This window comes from Struthio camelus, chromosome 3, assembly GCF_040807025.1.
Source record: "Struthio camelus isolate bStrCam1 chromosome 3, bStrCam1.hap1, whole genome shotgun sequence".
In the NCBI taxonomy this organism is placed as follows: Eukaryota; Metazoa; Chordata; class Aves; order Struthioniformes; family Struthionidae; genus Struthio; species Struthio camelus.
The window spans coordinates 147,744,985-147,768,124 of record NC_090944.1 but is presented as its reverse complement, the minus strand read 5'-3'; the positions used below and the strand labels follow the sequence as shown (position 1 = coordinate 147,768,124).

Here is a 23,140-nt window from a genome sequence, read left to right as displayed (position 1 = left end):
GAGCGACCCCCCCAATGCCCCCACGCCCCCCCCAACACCAGTGGTACCACCCCATCACCTCCAACACCAGTGGTACCGCCCCATCCCCCCCAAACACCAGTGGTACTGCCCCCATCTCCCCCCAAACACCAGTGGTACCACCCCCATTATCCCCCAAACACCAATGGTACAACCCTCTTCCCCCCCCAAACACCAGTGGTACTGCCCTATCAGCACCCCCCCCCTCGCCCCTTGGCACCGTCCAGTCCCGGCCACCCCCGTCCCCCAACACCAGTGGTACCGGCCCACCCCAGTGGTACCGCCCAGCCCCCCCCCAAACCCCAGTGGTGCCGGTCACCCCCGTCCCCCAACACCAGTGGTACCACCCCCATCTCCCCCCAACATCAGTGGTACCGCCCCATCCCCCCTCAAACCCTAGTGGTACTGCCTCATTCCCCCCAAACACCAGTGGTACTGCCCCCATCTCCCCCAACACCAGTGGTACTGCCCCCATTCCCCCCCAAACACCAGTGGTACCACCCCCATTCCCCCCCAAACACCAGTGGTACTGCCCCCATCTCCCCCAACACCAGTGGTACTGCCCCATCCCCCCCAAACACCAGTGGTACCACCCCCATTCCCCCAAACACCAGTGGTACCGCCCCCATCTCCCCAAACACCAGTGGTACTGCCCCATTCCCCCCCAAACACCAGTGGTACCACCCCCATTCCCCCCCAAACACCAGTGGTACCGCCCCCATCTCCCCCAACACCAGTGGTACTGCCCCATCCCCCCCAAACACCAGTGGTACCACCCCCATTCCCCCAAACACCAGTGGTACCGCCCCCATCTCCCCAAACACCAGTGGTACCACCCCCATTCCCCCCCAAACACCAGTGGTACCGCCCCCATCTCCCCCAAACACCAGTGGTACCGCCCCCATCTCCCCCAAACACCAGTGGTACTGCCCCCACCCCCCCCAAACACCAGTGGTACCACCATATCCCCCCTCAAACCCTAGTGGTACCACCTCAACCCCCCAAACACCAGTGGTACCACCCCCATTCCCCCCCAAACACCAGTGGTACCGCCCCCATCTCCCCCAAACACCAGTGGTACTGCCCCCATCTCCCCCAAACACCATTGGTACTGCCCCATTCCCCCCAAACACCAGTGGTACTGCCCCCATCTCCCCCAAACACCAGTGGTACCACCCCCACCCCCCCCAAACACCAGTGGTACCACCATATCCCCCCTCAAACCCTAGTGGTACCACCTCAACCCCCCAAACACCAGTGGTACTGTCCTGCTCCCCCCCAATATCAGTGGTACAGGTCCATTCGCATCCCCCCCGCACCAGTGGTACCTCCCTCTTCCCCCGGAAACACCAGTGGTACGGTTCCATCAGCATCCGACCCGCCCAGTGGCACCGCCCAGCCCCCCCCGCCGCAGTGGTACCGCCCCGGCCCCCCCTCCCCGCGGCGGTGGTGCCGGCCGCCTCCCGCAGCCCGGCCGCGCCATGGAGGCCGCTCCCGGCGGCCCCGGCCCCTCGGCCCCGCCGGCCCCGCCCCCGCCCCCGCCCCCGGCCCCGGCCCCGCCGTCCTCCTTGGCCGAGGTGCTGCGGCTGGTGCAGAGCGGGCGGACCCCGCCGGGCGTGCGCCGACCCGCCGCGGCGCCCACGCGCGACGCGCCCACCGCCGCCCGCCTGCCGCGGCCGCCCAAGCCCTGGGAGAGCCGCCCGGCCCCCCCCGGTCCGGTAAGCCCCCCCTGGAGGCCCCCCCCGCCCCCGTGAGTCCCCCTGGACCCCCCCACCCCCCTGCCGAACCCTCACGGCCCCCCCCAGGCCCCCTCCAGCCCCCCCCACCCCAGCCCCGTGAGCCCCCCCCCAGACCCCTCACGGCCCCCCCCCGGCCCCGCGAGCCCCTCAGACCCCTCACGGCCCCCCCCAGACCCCGTGAGCCCCCCCGCAGACCCCTCACGGCCCCCCCCAGGCCCCCACCACCCCAGCCCCGTGAGCCCCCCCGCAGACCCCTCACGGCCCCCCCCCAGGCCCCTACCGCCCCCCCGCCCCCCCCGGCCCCGTGAGCCCCTCAGACCCCTCATGCCCCCCCCCAGACCCCATGAGCCCCCCTGGAGACCCCTCACAGCCCCCCCCCAGGCCCCCACCACCCCAGCCCCGTGAGCCCCCCCGCAGACCCCTCACAGCCCCCCCCCAGGCCCCCACCACCCCAGCCCCGTGAGCCCCCCCGCAGACCCCTCACAGCCCCCCCCAGACCCCATGAGCCCCCCTGGAGACCCCTCACGGCCCCCCCCCAGGCCCCTCATGGCCCCCCCCCAGGCCCCCACCACCCCAGCCCCGTGAGCCCCCCCACAGACCCCTCACAGCCCCCCCCCAGGCCCCCACCACCCCAGCCCCGTGAGCCCCCCCGCAGACCCCTCACAGCCCCCCCCCAGGCCCCCACCACCCCAGCCCCGTGAGCCCCCCCACAGACCCCTCACGGCCCCCCCCAGACCCCATGAGCCCCCCTGGAGACCCCTCACGGCCCCCCCCCAGGCCCCTCATGGCCCCCCCCCAGGCCCCCACCACCCCAGCCCCGTGAGCCCCCCCACAGACCCCTCGCGGCCCCCCCCAGGCTCCCCCCGATCCCGTGAGCCCCTCAGACCCCTCACAGCCCCCCCTGGCCCCCACTGCCCCCCCCCAGACCCTGTGAGCCCCTCTGGACCCCCCCCACCGACCCCCCACGGCCCCCCCCAGCCCCCTCAGACCCCCCCCAGACCTCCCCCCAACCCCCTCTTCCTCACTACCCCAGCTCTGAACAAAGGGGGTTTTCACTTTTTTTGTTTTTTTTTTTGTTTTTTTTTTTAAGGATCATATAAAACAACGGTCAAGCAGGGGGGGGCTCCAGAACAAGGGGGGGGGGGCAGTGAGCCCACGCCGGGCGCTCCACGCCAGGCCAAGGCCCTGCTGGGTGGGGGCTCCCGGCCCCCGCGCTGGCGGCACCCCAGAGCGGCCCGGCGACCCCGCTCGCTTCCTTCCGCCGCAAAAACCCGACGGAGGGCGAGGGGGGCCGGAGACGCGCGCAGCTCAGCAAGGCCGACCTGGCTCGCTCGTCGCCGTTTCTCCTGGCGGCAGGCTGGGACTTACTGGACTGCAGCTTAGCGCCTTTCTTCCTCTAATATTTAATTAAAAAAAAAAAAAAAAAACAACCAGGTCCAATCACTTTAGCACGCAACCATCATTAAGGCGTATGTTTTGCAAGTTTTTTTTCCTTTAAAAAAGAACAAAAAAAATTTTTGGTTCCTTTCCAGCATTCACTTCATGCTGTTTTTTTTTCCCCATCTTCACAGCTGCAGCCAGTACTGGGAGAACAGAGAACCCCACTGCTTTCAACCCAGCAGCCTCGTGGGAGCAGTGATGCTGCGTGGTTTCCATACTCCACTTCTCAGTAGCCAGTGATCCTGTATGAAGTGCAAACGAACTTCAGCAGCGCTGCCTGTCTTAGCAACGCAGCTTAGCGGATTGCCCCATCCCAATACAAATACCAAACTAATCTCACAACCGTTTGAAGAACCTGAGAACTGACGTAACGCTCAAAACCCTCAAGGGGAAAACGCAGGACTTGTAACAGGCGCTCCCGCCCCGTCAGCAGCAGACTCTCTGTGCCTGACAGCAGAGCTACTCCACGTTGAGCGTGGTTTTTATGTTCATGGCCGCCAACTCCGCCACAAAGTAGCGGAAGACGTGTGGCACAGGGACAACCTCTATGGCGTCAGCCTCGCTGCAGACAGAACACGAGTATCTTCTGTTGCTTGCCACAGAGGAGGACAGCGGAGGTTGCTCAAGCAGAGGAGACGTCATACTTCCACAGCTCGTGCAGACATAGGCTACGGAGCCATCGGAGCAGTTGAACAGGCGGTCTTGCAGCAAGAAGGACGTGCCGTGAGCTAACAAAGCGTCACGCTCCATCTCGCCAAAGCGAATGCCACCTTCCACGTTCCTCCCCTTGATGGGCTGGTTGGTGACGCTGTCTCGGGGCCCTGTAGTCCTCACCTGGAATTTGTCTGAGACCATGTGGCGCAGGCGTTGATAGTACACGACTCCCACAAAGATCTCTGCCTCCAGCTCCAGGCCGCTGACTCCGCTGTACATCTTCTCAGTCCCAAAGAAGTTATAACCTGCACCCAGTAAAGTCTCACCAAAGTATTTCAAAGCGGAGTTCTTCTCTGTGAAGGTGAACGGAGTGGCGTCGTAGCAGACCCCGTGCAGTGCTGCGGACTTCCCTGCCATGCTCTCGATTAACATGCCAATGGTCATGCGGGAGGGAAACCCATGAGGATTGAAGAGGATGTCTGGAACCATCCCGTTCTCTGTGAACGGCATATCCTCAACTGGCCAGAGCTGGCTCAGGATGCCTTTCTGTCCATGGCGGCTGGCGAACTTGTCTCCTACGGTTGGATTTCGGGGAACTCTCACAGTGATGCAAGCCTTCTTGAATTTCCCAGTGCCACGGTCATTACTGCACAATCTGATGTTGTCCACAATGCCGATTTCCTTATTCCTGTGTAGGTGGGGAAAGAATCACAGTGAAAGCATCAGGTGGGCTAACGATCTCTAGCTAGGAAAAGGAACTGAAGGGAAAAAAAACCCTGCTCTGTAAGTCACATACAAAGGCTTGGGACTGCTGGGGAACAATGCGTTTCTTGAAAAAATACCATTCATTAGCAAGGGAAATCAAACGGCTAGTAGGCGTCATGCAAGTACCTTGGTTTGCTGTTTCTAATACTAGAAACAGAGCTATGACTTTCAGGTGATCAAGCAACATCGTCCACAATTAAAAAAAAAAACATTTAAACCTAGTACATCTGTATAGTACCTGATGTGACAAGCTGAGTCCCAATGCCCATTTGTTTTGTTTTAAGGAAGGCTTCCTCCCCCCATAAATTCACACTGTTTTGGTGGAATATCGAAATAAAGAAATGGAGTCAGCGCGAAGCAGAGAGGAAAGCTCGGAGGAGGAAGGGAAGGCACAGCAAGAGCTGACATGGCCTTTGCCGACGAGCTTCTCTGTTCAGTGGCACGCAACTTCTCCAAATGAACCATCGGCTTGACATGACACGTCAGGTGCCTGGTGCAGGCTTCATTTTTGTTGTGAAGCTTTCAGCCCAAACTTTCTGCCCATTTTGGGGACAATTAAAGAATAAATAGACTTTGCCCAAATTAAGTGAGAGTCACCTTTTTCCTTTTCCTTTGAAGGTCCTAATGAACAGAGTTTTTGCAGGACTGTACCTGGTTTAGAGCTATTCTTTTGCAGTGCCCGAATGTAAGCAAGGTACAGGCCGTCACACAAAAGAAAACTGAGCTTCGTAAGCCTCTTCCAAGCTTGTTCAAAAGTTTTAAGTCAAAGCCTCTCTCCTCCATCTCTTCCCAGCCACACGCGAGCTCTAGCGGCGTATGCAGCACACCTTTACAGCTTTAAGAGAGCTCCCTCTAAGAGCCTTGGGTCTGCATGGCAATCTGGGGACACGAACCAACACGGAGGGCAGGAAGCCTTTCCTCTCCCTACATGCCTTAACAACCACCTGATTTGGAGCCAGAACAGACAAAAGCTGGAGCACACAAGCAGAACAGCTCTCTAGATAAGGAACCTGAACTAAGGCCAGGCTGGCGTGAGAGAGCTGGAGAGCAGCTCAAGGTGGCAGGGGAGCCTGCCCAAGTATGATTAAAGAAAAGGACCAGGCTTAACTGACAGCAAATTCCTGCGCTGCCGTGTGCTGAATTTCTTTGCAGCTTAGCTCTGCTCTACCACCAGGACTCACTACCCCACCACAGCAACCTTGCAGTGCAGCTAAAGACACCATTTATTATTTAGTAATAAAAAGTGACTTTCTCAGTGAGGCCTGTTACTGTGGTACCCAAGTGCTCCACAAACTAACCTCTTCACAATGTGAATAATAAACAACATTATCTCCACTCTATTATAAAATAGTGCAGAGACACAGGAAAGGCCTGAAGTTGTATGCACAACTGTGAGTGCAGAATGTATTTAAATATGTTTATATCCTTGTTTTTGTTAATGTTTTTGTTCTCCTTTCCCGAGGGGCCAAGAGGATGTTTAGTTAACGCCTCAGTCTTTCTCTCTTTCAACTGAAGATCAACTCTTACAAAACTTCTCCCCTCTTCCCAGAGCGTTTCAAGGATGGGGAAGACGACACACTGGCATTCCAGCTGTTTGGGCGTTTCAACGCTAATAAAAATGCTTTGACCCCCAAATCCTGTAACAACTCTGCTTACAATGTCTCCTAGCAGATCTCTTGGGGCAGACACTTTTTTTTCTTTTTTTTTTTTTTAAAAGAAAACACTAAACACCTTATTCAATTCAATTAGCAAAAAACTATAGCAAAAGGCTGCAAGGGACAGGCAGAGGAACGGTCCTTGGGAGACAGCAAAACCTTTGTGCAAGCTCACCTTCCCCACGAGTCTCGGATTTACCTCTACAGAGAAGTCAGGCTCTGCAGCTCTTCAGGGTAAGCTGGCTTAGAGAAAAGCCAGGATACATGCCTGGGAGTCACCCAGAACCTGAGTTTCATGCTCTCCCTCTCAACACACGGGCACCTGAAACACTATCACTGTCACGAGAAAAGGGAAAACCCGGAGAAAGGCTACTGAAGCTCATCATAGATGATCTCCAGAGGTCCCTTCCAACATAAACGATTCTGTGATTCTGTGATCAGGGCCAACGACTATCAGACCGTTCACAACCAGCTGTTTGGAGCCAGGAGGGGCAAGCTGAACTTACTGATAGTACACAGTGAAGGTCTCCCCTGTGCTGAGGTTCATGAAGCTGTAGAATGGGTCCCCCGGCTGCAGGATGGAGCCAACAAAAGGGAGTCCATCAGCATCTAACTTCTCTGTAAAGTTCACATCACCAGGCTTGATACCAAATACTAAGGTATCGCCTCCCCTGTTGGCTCTAAGGGAAAGGTCAATGCTCTCCACCTTGATAACGCTTCCATAGGCAAACCCTCTCTCCCAGGAAGATTTGTTCACAATCTAAAAAGGAAAAAAAAAAAGACCTGTTAAAGACTTGCTAGTAACTTCAAAAAAGACATAATTTCCCTTCTGATCTGACACTTATCTTTGTAACAGCACCTTCCTAAAATAAACCTCTTACTAGGTCCTACAGACCCAAACAACTTTCTGAAACTCCTGTTTTTTCCCAATTCTGGAAGCCTACCACCTTGCAGGAAGGAGCTCTGCTCTACTCTCAGCACCTCAAGCACTACCCTCAGCAGACAACTAATAGTTACATTCCCGTATCTGCCCTAATGGAGTCTGTGGATTAGTGGAAATGGGCTCTTCTCGTCAGATACTGCCCTTCTTCATAGTCTCCGCACCCAATTCCCGTACAGGACGGCATGATTGGATTTCTCCTTCCAGTGCCTTACCATAGCATCTTCCATGTCATAGCCGCTGTAGGAGATGACAGCCACGACTGAATTGGTACCAATTGGATAACTGTCCATATCATAGTAATCATACATGCTGGGCCTCACCAGGGGGCTCTGGGGGGTATGAAGGTGGTACAGTTTGTTATCTGAGCGGTCCTTGTAGTTATAAACTGGAAACCCCATGGTTTGCTTTCCTATAAAGAAAGAAAGCAAGCTGAACTTACTCAGAATCAACTCAAAGTTTATCAATGATTCATCCTCCAGGTATCTCGTTAAGAATAAAGCTGGACATACTTATCGTTTAGAGGTATTCTCAACCTTCATAATCCTTGGAATTTAACAGTTGCCCTAAGTCCTGCTATAAAACTGTTTCTGTGAATCACAAAATTCAGTTCCCTTCATATCATTAGAGAATATTTACAATTTTGTGCCTTTTATTGAAATTTCAAAATCCCCAACTAAGGTTGTTTAAAGTTTCATATAGTGAAGCACACTTTACATATTCTCAGGCCAAAGAGCATTTGCTACTGCCAGCATAAATATATAAATATATAAATATATAAATATATAAATATATAAATATATAAATATATAAATATATAAATATATAAATATATAAATATATAAATATACTGGCAGGGAGAACAAGTTTTGAACATAGTCAGATCAGTACTTATAGGGGAAAAAAAAAGGGGGGGGGGGAAGTGGTAGCATTTCATGGCCGCTTTTCTGAGAACGTTCTGCCAGAAACCTAATATGCTAGCAACGCCGCGGAGGTAACAAAAGCTGCTCTCCCATACTCTACCCACACTCTTCTCTTAGCCTGCCCTTTTTTGTGTTGTTGTTTTTTTATTTTTAAAAAATATCTTGCACATCACATGCAACTTCGCTGACTGAAACTTCATCTAGGCACCCTATCCCAACTTCCTGCAGATAACCAAGTCAGTCCATTTAAGTCCTTGTCAGATAGCAGACAGAAAAAAAAGCTGTTGCCATACTGTTGTATTACCGTCCTGCTACAGATGTTTAAAAACTGTCCTCCCAAAAGCTGCAGAGTCAAGATAGCAGTCACCCACTGAAAACAGACAGCAAAGAAACCCCAAACTTCTGCAGAGCATCTACTCCAGCAACCAGTCAGAAATAGGTCAATCTCTCTCACTCACAGGGACAAGAGGACTGTTATTAGATACTTATTAGACAGTTATTAGATACTAACACCACCAAACAGTCTGTGGTGCCCCTCCCCTTGTCTGTATGGCCAACAACCTTGAACAACAGCAACAAAAAAACCAACCAACCAACCACCAAACCGTCCAAGCAAAAAAACCCAAACCCTCAGTGCAACGACTCAGAACTGACCACTGGAAGGCTGCCCTGGATGATAAACTTGATTTAATTTACTTTACGAGACAACTGCTGGAAGGGCTGTTATCTGGGAGCGCAGGAAGACACACTGAAAGAGCCACAGGAGAGATTTCTTCCCTCTCCCCTTGCCTGGGGACTCACAGCATTCGCTACTACACAACTTACCCATCTGGCACTGGTACATGTTTCGCGGACTTTGGTTGTGATCGGAGAAGGGGATGAGGTTGGCCACCACACTCAGAATGCTGTGAGGGAAGAGCTCCTGGTGAGTGGTCACTCCGGGCACGACCTCTGACTCCAGGGCGGCAACGTTCATGAAGATCTGCAAGAATTAAAATAGACATTGCCCCTTCGCTCTGTTCTTGTAAAGGGAAGAAAGCAAAATAAAGCTGCCTCACGTCTTCTCATCCACTTCAGTTTCAGCTGTAGTTGTTTGCACCTTAGTGTATTAGCAGGCAAGAAAAATATCAGACAACTGTCAAACTAACCATCACATCACAGACGGAGCACAGGGAAAGTAACTCTGAAAACATGAAACTGCTGTAACACATTGCTGTTCCTATCTCCCACTTTAACTGTCCTGACTTATCAGGTCTGCAGGCAAGCCACTGCTAGGCTGGCGATGGGGAATTCGGAGAACAAGAGGTAACGCAAGAGGAGACGCTACACACCTGACAGCATCCCACCTCCTGGAAAGCTTCACTAAGTTAATACCAAGAGCAGATTTCTGTAATTCAAAAGACACCTACAGCGTCTCACCTATTAGTGAGATATCAGAAAACCCTTTTGCGACCTATTCTAAATCATGCATGTCCCGTTCTCAGCTTATTTCACAAACATTTTGGAAGATACTATTTTTGATGCAGGATACTTTTGTAATAGACAGCACTCGGTAAAGGAAACACGCCCAACCTACCTGTTCCAGGGTACCAATCCATTCTTTCCTTCCGTAGAACAGATTTCTGACAGGCCGCACCATTCGGCAAGGGGTAGTAAAAATGAACAACCCAGGGTACAGACTAGGTTTTCCTGTCATTGGGATAAGGACCACTTCTGCCCGTGCAGGAAATCTCTTCTCTTGTGTTATCTGTTTGTACAAAGAAACACCGGTTCAGAAACACAGATCAACACCGTTTTAGTTAATGTGCATTCAACAGGCTAGTTTACTCCCACAGTGAAAATACCAACTACAAACGTAGAATATGAAATGAGGAAGAATAGATTTTTAAAAATATTTCTAGAACGATCCCCAAGAAAAAGACAGAATACCTCTATCTTACATTGGTCAAGAAAAAGAGGTACTTGTAACAATAACTACGTCACAAACTGAGAGACCAACACATGGATATAAACAAAACAAACTGAAAAAACCACTCCAATAATACCATCCAACTAAACATAACTTACAGGGTTAGATTAAAAAGTAAATGGAAGTTAAAAAAAAAAAAAGAAAAGAAAGGAAAAGTTCCAAACATGAGTACTTTTGACCCAGCGTATATTGAGACTGTTTAGCTACATCATATTTTAAACAAGATAACCTTGAAACGTCGGAGGGTTTCTGCAATCTGAGGAGCCAGCTCCTGCTCTACCCAGCCCACCACAGAGCCATCCAACACAACTCTGTAACACTCTGCATAAGGCTTGCTTGGAGTCCCATCAATGGGAGTGACACCTGCGAGATGAGGGGAACGGTAGAAGGACAGCCAAAAAAGCAAACAAAACATGGAAGTTATTTCTGCAGGAAACCTCAACCCACACGAAAAAGCATTTCAAGACATCAAAAACAATTCAGGCCATTGTACAGAATAAAAAGGCAAAGCTGTAGATTAAGTAATGGAAAATGCCACATGCACACACCCCTGAGGATGGCATTCCCCCTCACCCCTTTACGTTTCTGAATGAAATAGCCTGACTCCCACAATAACGGGAATTCTAAATTAGCTGTAATTTAATTTGGCAGTCACCAGCAACATTAAAGACTGTCACAGTCACTGTTTTGCCCAATTTCTTCAGAGCTTGCACTGTGCACTTCCTTGGGTTCACGTGAATGTTTTCACTCTACAGGATACAGCTTAGAGGCATGTTTGAACACTACATTCTCCAAAAAGTTTTAATACTTATATAAGCAATGTGATACTTGCCATTAAACAGAAGCACAATAAAAGCAGATTTACCTCGATTTCGCTTTCTGATTTTACTAATTTACAGTGACGGTACTTGGAGAACATTTCCCAGATATGGGTTTACAGGACAGAAAAGTAAAAAGGAAGGCTGCTTCATGAAATGACCAAGCCAGTAAAACCTACCTAGGGAACATATCAAAGGCGGCAGGTCTGTCACGGGCACCATCTCTGTCACTATTTCACACACAGCTGTCATGTGGTTCATCAGACCGCAGGGCTCTCCGTCTGGGGTGTCCACAGGACACAGGAACCCCCAGGATTCAGGCAGAAGTTTGCGTACAGTCGTAGTTCTCATCTGGGAAAACGCTGACCCCCTGTGTATGCAGCGGAAGTGGGAAAGGTAGCGAACAAAATTCAGCTTGTCTCCCACCACGCACAGACCAGTGTCCTGAAGCATGCCCAGGCCTTAGGAAGAAAATTGAGACTTACGTCAGCATGTCATCCAGCTTTGACAGGATAAGCATAGTATTACAAGTCATTTTAATATTTTTCAATGACAAGACCTAAAGATGCTCACACAGGACCCCAGCACCATAAGGCAAACGTGTGTTCAAGCAACTCAGTGAACTGTAGTGGCCAAGCAACTTTAAATTCCAAGCTGTTGCTTAAAACCCAACTCCTTTTAGAAATAATTAAGTCTGTCCCATTTGTTCAATGAAACAACCTGGGGACTCGTACCTGGGGACTCGTAGCTGGTACCAAAGACATTTTCATGAATTGAGGGTCAAAGGAGCATTTCTAGTGAACATTCAATTACAACATCATCACACTAGATAGTTCAGGGAAGCACCAGCTAATTTGAACTATACAGTTTAAGTGAAGCAATTTCTCTCTGTTCAAGCTCACATGACTGATGGTACCGTCTTGAGAAACAAAGGCTACTCTGTCTTAAGTTGTATCTTCTAAGAAGAAATAATCTTTGGGAGAACAAATGAAAACACAGTTGCTGCTTTGGCTGATGCTAAATTTAGGCTCAACTATTTATCTAGGTAAAGTCACAATTTTAATAACTAACATATGCTGTACCATGCATGAAGTTTATGTCAGTGGAAAAAACGTCACCTTTTTCTCAACTATCCCCTTCCCCCAAACCATCGCCTTCATGAAATCATTTACAGAGCACGATGCCTGCATACAAGCAGCTATTTTCAGTTAAGACCTCAGTTTTCTGTATTTGTTTCTCCTTCTATTTAGTACCCCGAAAAAGGCTTCCTGAGCCTTAAAGACTCACCAGTTTTAGATCGCAGGTTACCAGTTGCAAGCAGATATTCAAATGGCTTGGTAAAGTCCGTTGTCAGGCTGAACGCCTTCATCAAGTTGTCTGCATTTGTACTGATATCTGCCTTTTCTGTTCTCTTCTCCAAAACAAACTTAACAGAATGCAACCAGCTTTCAAGCCTCTCCTATGGTTTAAGAGTGAGAGATTACATTTAAAATAGGAAAAATAAAGGATCAAATCAGAACTTCACATTTGTCATGTGCAAGGTTAAGTTTACTGTAGTTCAGAAATCCTTTGAAATCAACAGGATGGACAGTTTCTAGTGATTTAGTAGTTTTTCCAACCTTACTTCCTACACTGCTTTCATCCTACCAGAACTTTCATGGTATCATGCCAACATAGACCCCCCCCCCCCCCCCACTCTCCCTCAGCAAAACGCCCATCCAGCCTTTCCCAGTTTCTGGTAGCAGTTCCATATGGCACTAAAATGCTTCCCAGAAAACACATTTTATTTTATTTCCAAGTCACTGAAAACACTCATGTAGTAGAGAAGTTTTAGTGAAGAAGTTTTATTAGTCTTTCAACAAAACAATGCTAAAGAAAATTTTAGCTAAAACAGTGAAGAAAGACACTGTTAAGAATGAGTTAGCTGGTAACTCAGGGAAATATCTTTACTTGGGGATGACTACTACTTCACAATGATTTGTCATGGTTTACTCAAGCTTTTCCTGAGCAGGAATCCTTTGCTACTGGCATCGTAAAACAAAACAAAAACAGAAATAAACTGAATTAATATTGAATAGGCTGGGAAGCTGCATTTTTACATCATCAATAACATGAGAACATTTTCTTTAATAAAAAACTGTTGAAGTCAGAAGCACGCTACTGACTTTTTTTTAAGTTCTGACTTTGTTTTAAGTTCTTTTGTTCAGCAAAAGAACTTAAAGACAGGGAAGAGAGAGAGATGACAACAAAACGAATCACCATTTTAGAAAAAAGGGGGCAGAGTATGTTCTTGCACATTTGCCATGTGAAACAGCCGGAAGTCCACAATGAGACAGATCTAACCGCTTTACCACTAACACACTATTTGATGCAACAGAACTATGCTGTTCCCAAACCCTCTTCAAACATCAGAAGGACTGGTGTTCCTCCTTCCCCGGACTCCCATCCTGTATGGGGCACTTTCATTTGCTCCAGAAGGCTCGGAAGCTTTTGTATGGGCTTTTCTTCACCAAATTTAGTATGCTATTGCAATATTGAGACAGTTAAGCCTTCCCTTCACTACACTGCTTCGTTACGCTGGATCCAGTGTGCTCTCAGTGTTTGTGCCATATCCAGGCTTCCTGCTCTTCTTTCCGGCTCCCGCACTTCTCCTATCCCAATGGAGAGAGTTGAGGCTGGACTGGATGACCATTGCATTCTCTGGTTTAAACCCCTCAAGACCTTACCTTTAAGAACATAAGGAAAAGCTGTCCTGGGGTAAGCACCTCTTGATTCATCAGACTGTCTGGATTATCCTCCATACACTCCCCTTTGGCAAAGGCATACAGCTTCCGGGTCATCATACAAAGCAGATAGAACTTTTCAGTTCTATTTGTCAAGTGTATGCAGATACACTTGCTGGAGGAAGAGAAAAAAGGACAGTTAACACCATTTCTTCATGCTATCTGTTCCTCACGCTTGTCCTAAATAAACTAAAACCAAACTCTTTAGCCAAAAACCCAAAACAAGACACAAGCTTTCCCAGTCACCCTTAATATTATGTGAAAATGTCAAGAGAAAACAGAGATTGAGTTGAGAAATGATCATATTGCAAGAGGCTAGTTTTATCAGGAATATACCTGACTGATTAGGCAAAGGTGAACTTCAGGCAAGGCTAATTTTATGCACATTAGATGCCTTCACATGTATACAGTTTATGTATGCAGATATGTGAGTCAGGCCCACTCAACAGGTGAGTTTTGTACATAATTTCACACTGTGTGACAGCATTCATATAATGTGTTTATGTCCACATACGTGCACTCCCTCCCCACCCCTCAAAAGAGGGCTGGAAACTAGTAACAAATAGCAAAACATTTCTGCTAACACTATCAGTGTCCTGACACAAATTGTTCAAACCTCCATTGCTATTAACGTACACGTGGAAAACTGTGGACTGAGTAACGTTCTAGTGCAAGCAAAAAGGTAGGTCATGTCCAATTCCCATTAAAGCAGATCAACTCCAGACTTGCTTTCCGAGACACAACAGCATTTAAGTGCCCTTCTGAAGCAGCTGCAGGCTGCCTTGATGTTTCCTGCCATCTGACCACTCCCTATTTACAAGGGCTCAAAGACTTGGGAAACACAAACGATCCTTTTCAAATGCTTAATGACCTCTCAAAGAGCAAACACATGCTTTACCTGAGGAAAAAATGATTTAGTTGAACACCTGTCACACTCGGACAGCCTCAAAGCTAGCTCTTCCATTCCTACCTAACGTACTCCATGGAAGAAATGAGATTTTTAAACATCATCTTGTTTCCACTATTTTAAAAGATAAATGTAATTCTCTTAATAGTGGCCAATGACTGCACAAAACAGCTATTAACTGCCACAAATTGCGGTACCTCCGTTCAGCAAACGGAGCCTTGGGCAGTCACAGACCTAGTTCTGACTGCTCTTCTCTTCCTTAACCTAGAATATTTATGGGTTTCATTAAATACACCATAACATCGTGTCTGAATAAGAAAGGGCAAGGTCTCTTGAAACCAGGTAGATCCATTTTGTGGATGCTTGCATCAGTCTGCAGAAATTCATATTTCTGAATACCACAAATACAGATTATCATTCATATCATGAAGTCTTATCAAAACCTGGCCACAGACTCTCATTTTATAAGTGCATGTGAAAACCATAAGAAATACAGTGTGATATAATATGGCAGTTTTCTTAAAGTTGCCTGTAGTTTTAAAACAATTAAACTGAATCACAGGCTCCTAAATGCATACACACTTCAAAATGAAATCGGCAGCCTGTTCGTTGCTGTACCACTCAGGAAGGTTAAGTTTTACTCTGAAGCTCTTTCCCAGGTATTCGAGGACATTTTGCTGTGTAAAACAGCCTGCATCCACTACTGCTCTCATCATTTCAGCAACGCAGTTCACGTAGAAGGTGTCACCTTCATTCTCTTTGACCAACTCTTCAAATATCTGGTAGTCTGAGAAATTAACTAGTGCCTGAAAGACAGAAATGTAACAGATCAGGACACAAAACAGTTGTAGCAATGCCTAGCCCTTAAAATAAAGGGACAGAGCCAGGTTACTCCAACGATTTAGGTTTTTGCTCCTCTAGAAATACCCTTCCACCGCGTAAACTGAGAACTACTCAGTGGGGCTGAGCTGCTTAAATAGAAACACGAGCTGCTTAAATAGAAACACAGGGATATACATACCCTGATGATGACCACATGTATTCCCAACCTGCTGAAACCCCTGGGAAAACCAAACGTGCACCCTAAAAATAAACAGCCTTCTTCTGTTTAGGTAATATTTACTTATATTTTCACAGAATGACCTCACTTACAATCGAATTTAATTCATCATCGTCTCAAGCTACTTATCCTCATGCAAGTCAAAAGGCAATTTTGCATATTAGAATGAATTCTCTGTAGCTTCAGCACTTCATTACTAAAGCTCTCACTTAAATCTAATATTCCTAGCTCTCTGTGTTGTAAGGTTTCCTAACTGTTTCTTTAAGTCAGAGCTAAGCAACTACATTGCCCACCAATGGCTTCTGTATCTACTGACAAAATTCACTCATCTTTAAGTAGACTTTCCGTGTCAGATTTAATTAAGCTTCAAATTACTGAAATGAAAAATTGTAGGCCATATGAAAAAGACACCCAGGCAGATTCCTTTATCAACGGCAGCAAAGTAAGCTCAGCAGTTATTGGTTCTGCTGCTTGACAATCATCTTGTATACAACTTGGGAACCAGCCACAGCACATGCTGCCTCTTGTCATGGGAGAGCACTGGAACAATTACACAGCAGGGAGGGAGGAACCAGAGTTAGAGCCAGCATAAAAGTGCAGCAGGTACCTCAGAGAGGAACCAGGTTGCTGCACCGGGACCTAGAGGGGCCACCGGAAACCGGTACAGAACTGAGCTTGAAGCAGGAGGGTCTTATAAGGACGCAAACCTACAGAACCTGCTGCAGGTAAAATTTATGGCTCAAGTATCCTGGCGCTGCTTCCAGAGAAAGCATGCTTTTAGAAGACAGAAGTTTGAAGACTTGGCTGGAGTCAAACTTCCACCTGCTACCTGAAGAACAATTTAAATCCATCTGCTGTGCTCAAATAGATCCTTCTGGTTTTCTGTCTCCCAATTCTCAATTGCTTACCGTTCCAACAAGAAACGGCATTTTATTTTTTACTCAAAAGAGGAGCCAATTCGCCAATTTACATTTAGATGGGACAACCTGACTTCACTGATTAACGCTGTTCATTCACTGAATGCTTCAGCCATAATCGAGATTGACTGAACTGTACCTTATTCTGCACGAGCCGTTCTTTTTAAGAACGCTCCCTCTCCTCCCACCAAGATTTTGAAGTCTTTTACATCAGGTGGAAAACACCAAGCTCTTCCAAGAGCTATTCTTCCAGACCGTTTAGTAGCCAGAAGCCACGAAACCTCTGTGTAACTCTCCCCTTCTCTCTTTATGCTGTACACATTCCTTCTGCTGCAACTGTATGTTATGTTATATGCATAGGCTTGGTTTGGACTCTAATTCTTTAGCCAAGACAGGAAGGATGACTGAAAATACTTCATGTGGAATTAGCTACTTGTTAAGCCATTCCTCAAAAAAATAAACGTTTAGCAAAACTTCTGTCTTTGTTCAACACAGAAAGCCACAAGCATCATTTGTTTACCTTCAGAGCAAATCCCAAAGGAACGAAGAACAACTCTTTCTGAAAAATGAAGTTCACCATCACACAACCATTTTCCAAGTAGTGAAGGTTCATATTTATTGCCGTGTGCTCATCCTTAACACAGTGCAGCACTACTCCTGCAAAAATTAACACAGGCAAAGACCGTGAGCTGTACAGAACCAACTGACTACATGCCTGTGACATGTCCAAACGGGCATGAGTTACAGAATTCATTACAGAAATCTAGGCATTTCATGATTTAGAATACAAGGCAGATCACTCACTAGAGCAGCAGTCTCCCATCTCAAATACATGCGCCAGCTTAGGTCAGTTTTTAAACAGACAAATGCCTACAGGATAGTTGGCACACTTACTGAGAGGCTCAGAAGACACAAAGGTTTTAAGAAAGGTTTTAAGAAAGGGAAAGCCCCAAATCTTAACTGTCTTGCCTATAATTTTAGGTTGAAAGATACAGCAACATGCAAGTACTCTTCCTAATTTCACTCTGTCTCAAGTTTCGTTATCGCTGTGGTAAGGTGGTACCTTTGAAGCAGTGCCTCTTGGTCCTACTATGTGCACTGCAGGGCAAAAAAAAATAAACTGGCGCTGCCTCTAATCTAATTCACACGCAACTACGATGTGTTTTGAAGCACCATGGTTCAGTCAAATCAGCAGATGGCAACACCTGAGTGCAAAAATACAACTTTTAAAATTCAGCTGAATTTTCAACTTGTTTTACTGAGTATACACAACAAAGCTGCAGGACAGCCAAGAACCTAGCTAATCTGCTTTACGTAAGTAAAATCTGCCACCTTGAAGTACGGAAAAAAAAATTCAGTTAAACGAGTTCACCAGCTTAGGCTGATTTCTACTGAAACTACGGCTTTAGTTATACCTTCTGCATAACAAAAGGTTTAATTTACTGCAAGGTCTAGAATACAATTTCCTTGCTCAGTACGGACAGTTCAAACAACTTCCAGAAGGCAAGAACCTGCCTCGTGCTTGCACCATTATGGTGTTATTGATCCTTTATTCTTCTGTGTAGTAAAATTCACCTCAAAACATAAACATTACGCAAGAACTGCGCCAAAAGAAACTATCAAAATATCAGCTACACTTAGTCAGTCACTCCTGTTTGTCCTCAGGCAGTTACTTGAAGGATGATGCCAGAAATTGTTCAGCTTACCGTACTCTGTGAAACCAGGGCCTCTGTTTTTCCACTTGTGTCTTGTCATTGCAAGAGGGAAATTCCGTCTGGGCATAATCAGCATTCTAATAACTTTTTCTAGGCCATTAATTATAAAGTAGCCTCCCATTTCCTGGCAGAAAAAGAAAAACGCTCTTAATGCATTTGGGAACTCATAACATAGCATTTTAAGAAAAAGAAAAAAAGCTTGCATTATACAGGAAGAACAGATTACTTTTAACTATTATTTTAACTATAAAACACATCGCACAACATATAATTGAGCGCTGTATTTGGAAAGGCTGCGCTCCCTACCACCGACTATTAAGACTACGTCTAGCATACAGCACAAGGAAAGGGGAGCATGTTCCACAATTTAAAGGAAAAAAAAAACCACCCTGTGGGACCAGCTGAACAGCTTGAAACACTAACTGTTCTTTTTAATAAACATTCTGAAGTTCTCATTTCAAAATTTCAGATCAAGAGGGATCTTCAGCACAGAAAGCCTCTTTTCAGTTTGATATAAGCTTAACACTGATAGTTTATAGACTCCAAAATTGTACGTCACAGGAAAAAAGCGTTCCAGTATGAAGTTATAGTAAGAATAAAGGTACAAGTGGGATACTAGGGGGCCAGCAATAGCGCACCATTGCAGATTCTTTCTTAATTTTTGCTCACTCTTGAATATTCATCTGATCTGCAAACAATCACAACACTTTAAAAAAGTCACAGCAATAAATAATTTTCATTTAATTGCCCATAGCTAACATGCTATTGGGGAGACTTAGAAAAAGCTGCAGAAGGGAACATAGGGTAAAAATCTCTCTCTCAGTGCCGGCTTGCACAGTCTTTGCCTCCACAGACACCCAGTCTCAGCTACATGGCCTCAACTACTGGTTAGTGGTTGAGAAGTCATGTAATGGAACTGTAGGTACTAGCACCACACAGATCTCTGCATTCAAAGACTGCTGAGATTTATGATTTTTCAAGATGCTGTATGGAATCATTATAAATAGGGTACAGGCCGAGAACTTAAGTCAAATTTGAAAAAACATATACGCTGAAGTCCTTTAGAGAAAAGCAGGGCTTACATTTTACTCATACAAAGCACAGATTTTCCTGACTCAAAAAAACCCAGTTACCTCTTCTTCTTCATGGTGCTGGATGAGCTCTTGTGGAGAAAGATTATAGAGGTTGCACAATTTAGACTTCACCATGATAGGAATAAACCCAAGAGGCTGCTTAATGGTCCCTTGTGGAACGCCGTTCACTGACCAGCTGATGTCAGCCTAAAATGACACAACACAACGGGTTAAGCAAATTAAGTTGCCTGCTTTATTTCCTGCTATATTAATATTGCACACTTAATGAAATCACAATAAGCAAACTTCTATCACTGTACAAGAAATATGATAGTAATCATAATAAAAAGTAGAATTCATAAGATTCAGGGATAAATATTACACTCTGGAAAACAGTCAACATCCGTTTGCAGAGGGAAATCAGACAAGTCTAGAACTGCTAGTCAGGTGAACAAGTCTGAAAGCCTAAGTAGACTGTTTCAGCTACTGCAACAAAGCAGCCTAAATAAACAAAGAAGCCACAGGATAGGAAGGGAGACCTCAGAAGTCAATACGTGGTTAAAGAAAAAGTGGAAGAAAACCATAAATGCTCAATGGAAGGAGATCAACAGTAGAGACTACAGAGATCTTTCCTAAGACTGGACCATTTGACCTGTTCATAAGTGATTTGAAAAGTGAGAAGGAAAAGACAGTTTGCTTAGGAAAACCATTTATTTACAATAACAAGATCTGACAGAGGCTTTGCAGAAGGCTCCCTTGACTGTAAGAAACGAGGTGACAAAAAGCACAGTGGAAAAAAACAATCTTAATTTTATGTGTAGAACGACGAGCTCTAAGGGAGCCACTGCCACTCAGAAAAGAAATCTTGGCATTACAATATGAAAACACCAACTCAAGAGAGTAAATCAAGTCTCAGGAACTACTAGGAAAGGGAACAGAAACGTTACTGTGCCTCTGTAAATCCATGGTGCACCCTACATCAAATCCTCAGCACAGTTCTGGTCTCAAGCCTAAAGGATGACCAAAGATATGGCTTCCAATGGCTTCTGCGCGAGGAGCTGCCACAAAGACTAAGACTGTTTAGCTTGGAAAAGCGAGAACCTCAAGGGGGATACGATGGAAGGACATGCAATTAACAGCAGCATAGTGAAAGCAAACAGGGAATGATTATACACCGATTCCCGCTGCGCAAGAGCAGGGAGTGGGAGAGACTGAACAACCAGTCCAAGCACAAGGCAATACTTTCTCACATAAGGCACAGCCAAATTGTTGGGCTGGGACCGTCAAACATTTGCACAGATTGAAAAAGCGAACAATCTTAGGAAAGAAAGAAAGAAACAATGAACGTATGAAAAAACAACAGCAGCAGCCACTGGGAAAACGTCTGCAAAGAATCTGTGCGACTGCCCCACTTTTATGTTCAGACAAGATACCGCACTTAGAGTGGCTTTTACCATAATAAATGGCAACGATTCAGAGAAAGGAGGAAAAAAAAATAAGCAGAAACTGCACACAATCGTTCTCTTGCAAGAGACCCATGCAAATTTACACCTTGGACAAAGCTACACAATTTTAGTGGCAAACAGCAATGGTCCTCTGATGCTTTCACAACGCAAGGGAAAATATTTGCCAGGGATGTTTCTCTACTCAAATTTCAGAGCAATCTGGAAAACCGATGAACACGTGATATGAACAAAAGGGATTTATAAAGCTGGGCTTTTACACCAGAGCAATACTGATTTTGAAACCTGGATTCCTGTAGAAACAAGATTTGGATTATCCCTTTCTCTGAGGTTAAACAGGTCTCCTTCCAAGATCTTCTGAGCTGGCTAGCTGATTTCTACCCAAATTTGACAGCAGGAAAGGGAAGATCATTAAGGTCCTACGAAAAAGGAGCACAGAGGGGAAGAGATGTTTTAAGGGCTCAAAGAGAAGAAGCTTTTGCAGTGGGCTCATACTTCATCAGAACTCGAGACTCCATACAGGACACAGTTCTGCCAAGTACCTGCAAAGCAGGTGAAATTGGAAAGTGATCTTTAGCCAAAGTACACGCAAATTTGTGGAGAAACAAGCTTCCGTTAGCTTTGCTCTTGCGGAACTAGTGATGTCATGCTACCGTACGTAATGATGTAATATATATCAGGCCCTGGAGAAGAACAGCGTACTCCCTGCGAGCCCCAATGCTTACAGCTCAACACTTACCATTATTTTCCCCCGATACGTGCTTCGGAGGCCCCTGCACTCCGCCGGGTAAACCTTCATATCCTGACAGATGGTCCCTTTTGGCACCATTGGGGGAGAGATGGAAACTCCCACAATAGCCAGCGAGATGCGATCGCTTTTGAGAGCAAACTCCAGCGGCTGGAGGTCCTGAAACAGACACGCGAGGGCGGTCAGGCTCCCCAGACGTAGGTCGGGGGCAGCACCCAGAGCGGGGGCTGCCCGGGGAACAGGGCGCCCCCGCTGCGACCTCTGCGTCCCGCCAAGCCACCCGCTGGCCCCGGCCCCACACCCCCGCTCCCCTGACTCACCTCGCCCTCAGCCACCCCCAAAAGCCAACCCCCGGGCCCTCGCTGCTCTACGCCCGTCCCACCTCGGCCCTCGCTTGTCCCCCCCAGCCACCCCCCGCCAGCCCCCAGTGGTCTCCCCCCACCAGCCATCGCCCCCGACAGCCCCCAACAGCCTCCTGCAACCGCTCCCCGACGGCCCCCCCAGCTGCCCTCCAACGGCCCCCCGCAACCACCCCCAGCGCCGCCCCCTAACCGCCCCCAGTGGTCCCCCCTGACGGCCCCCAATGGTCTCCCGCAGTCGCCCCCCGACGGCCCCCAGTGGTCCCCCCCACCGGCCCCCAATGGTCTCCCGCAGTCACCCCCCGCCGGCCCCCAGTGGTCTCCCGCAGTCGCCCCCCAACGGTCCCCCCCCCTACCGGCCCCCAATGCTCTCCCGCAGTCGCCCCCCGCCGGCCCCCAACGGTCCCCCCCCCCGACGGCCCCCAACGGTCTCCCGCGGTCCCCCCCGCCGCCCCCCGACGGTCTCCCGCAGTCACCCCCCGACGGCCTCCAATGATCCGCCCCCCGACGGCCCCCAACGGTCTCCCGCAGTCGCCCCCCGACGGCCCCCAATGGTCCCCCCCCCGCCGCCCCCCGACGGTCTCCCGCAGTCGCCCCCCGACGGCCCCCAATGATCCGCCCCCCGACGGCCCCCAACGGTCTCCCGCGGTCGCCCCCCGCCGGTCCCCCCCGCCGGCCCCCCGACGGTCTCCCTCAGTCGCCCCCCGCCGCCCCCCGACGGCGGCCGCCCGCACCTGCACGGCGCGGTAGACGCCCTCGCTGATGGCGTAGTTGAAGGAGTCGAGGTGGGCGCCGGGCAAGTCGCGCCGGGCCTCGCCGCGCGGCCGGTAGCGCGGCCGGCGGCGCAGCCGGTGCCCCCCGCCGCCCGCCGCCATGCCCACCGCCCCCGCGCCCGCCGCCATGCTGCCCGCCGCCGCCGCGCTGCCTGCTGGGATGCGGCCGGGGGCGGGGCTGAGGGGCGGGGCCGCATCCGCCCCGCCCCCCGGCGGACGCGCGCGCGCGCACCCCACGTGTGCGCCCTCCCCCCTCCCCACCCCGCCGCGCATGCGCCCCAGGGCCTGACCCACGGCCACGTGCGCTCTGCCTGGGACCCAGAGCCGTGTCCCCCCCATTCCTGTCCCCCCCCAGCCGTGTCCCCCCCATTCCTGTCCCCCCAGGGCTGTGTCCCCCCATTTCTGTCCCCCCCCAGCCGTG

General features: G+C 48.7%; 1 protein-coding gene across 1 annotated transcript; it reads right to left on the bottom strand.

Moving 5' to 3' along the window:
* Nucleotides 1-3,600: 3,600 nt before the first annotated feature.
* POLR1B (RNA polymerase I subunit B) lies at nucleotides 3,601-22,811 on the bottom strand. The gene is made up of 15 exons (XM_068940842.1): nucleotides 22,681-22,811; nucleotides 21,579-21,746; nucleotides 19,437-19,583; nucleotides 18,295-18,427; nucleotides 17,109-17,245; nucleotides 15,194-15,417; nucleotides 13,648-13,819; nucleotides 12,209-12,380; nucleotides 11,101-11,382; nucleotides 10,333-10,466; nucleotides 9,711-9,881; nucleotides 8,960-9,116; nucleotides 7,427-7,623; nucleotides 6,778-7,031; nucleotides 3,601-4,539 (listed from the first exon to the last, which is right to left on the bottom strand). Exons 2-15 carry the CDS (start codon nucleotides 21,666-21,668, stop codon nucleotides 3,657-3,659), a joined length of 3,153 nt encoding a protein of 1,050 aa, XP_068796943.1. The 5' UTR covers nucleotides 21,669-21,746; nucleotides 22,681-22,811; the 3' UTR covers nucleotides 3,601-3,656.
* Between the last annotated feature and the right edge of the window lie 329 nt (nucleotides 22,812-23,140).

Bases quoted from the DNA above. Each gene is read 5' to 3' on its own strand.
- POLR1B (XM_068940842.1), bottom strand. From the start codon at position 21,668: ATGGTGCCAAAAGGGACCATCTGTCAGGATATGAAGGTTTACCCGGCG. The intron at 15,418-17,108 runs GTAAACAAATGA...TCTGTCTTTCAG, and splicing joins CTTTGGGATTTGCTCTGAAG to GCACTAGTTAATTTCTCAGA. The intron at 9,882-10,332 runs GTTATCTTGTTT...TTGTACAAACAG, and splicing joins AAACCCTCCGACGTTTCAAG to ATAACACAAGAGAAGAGATT.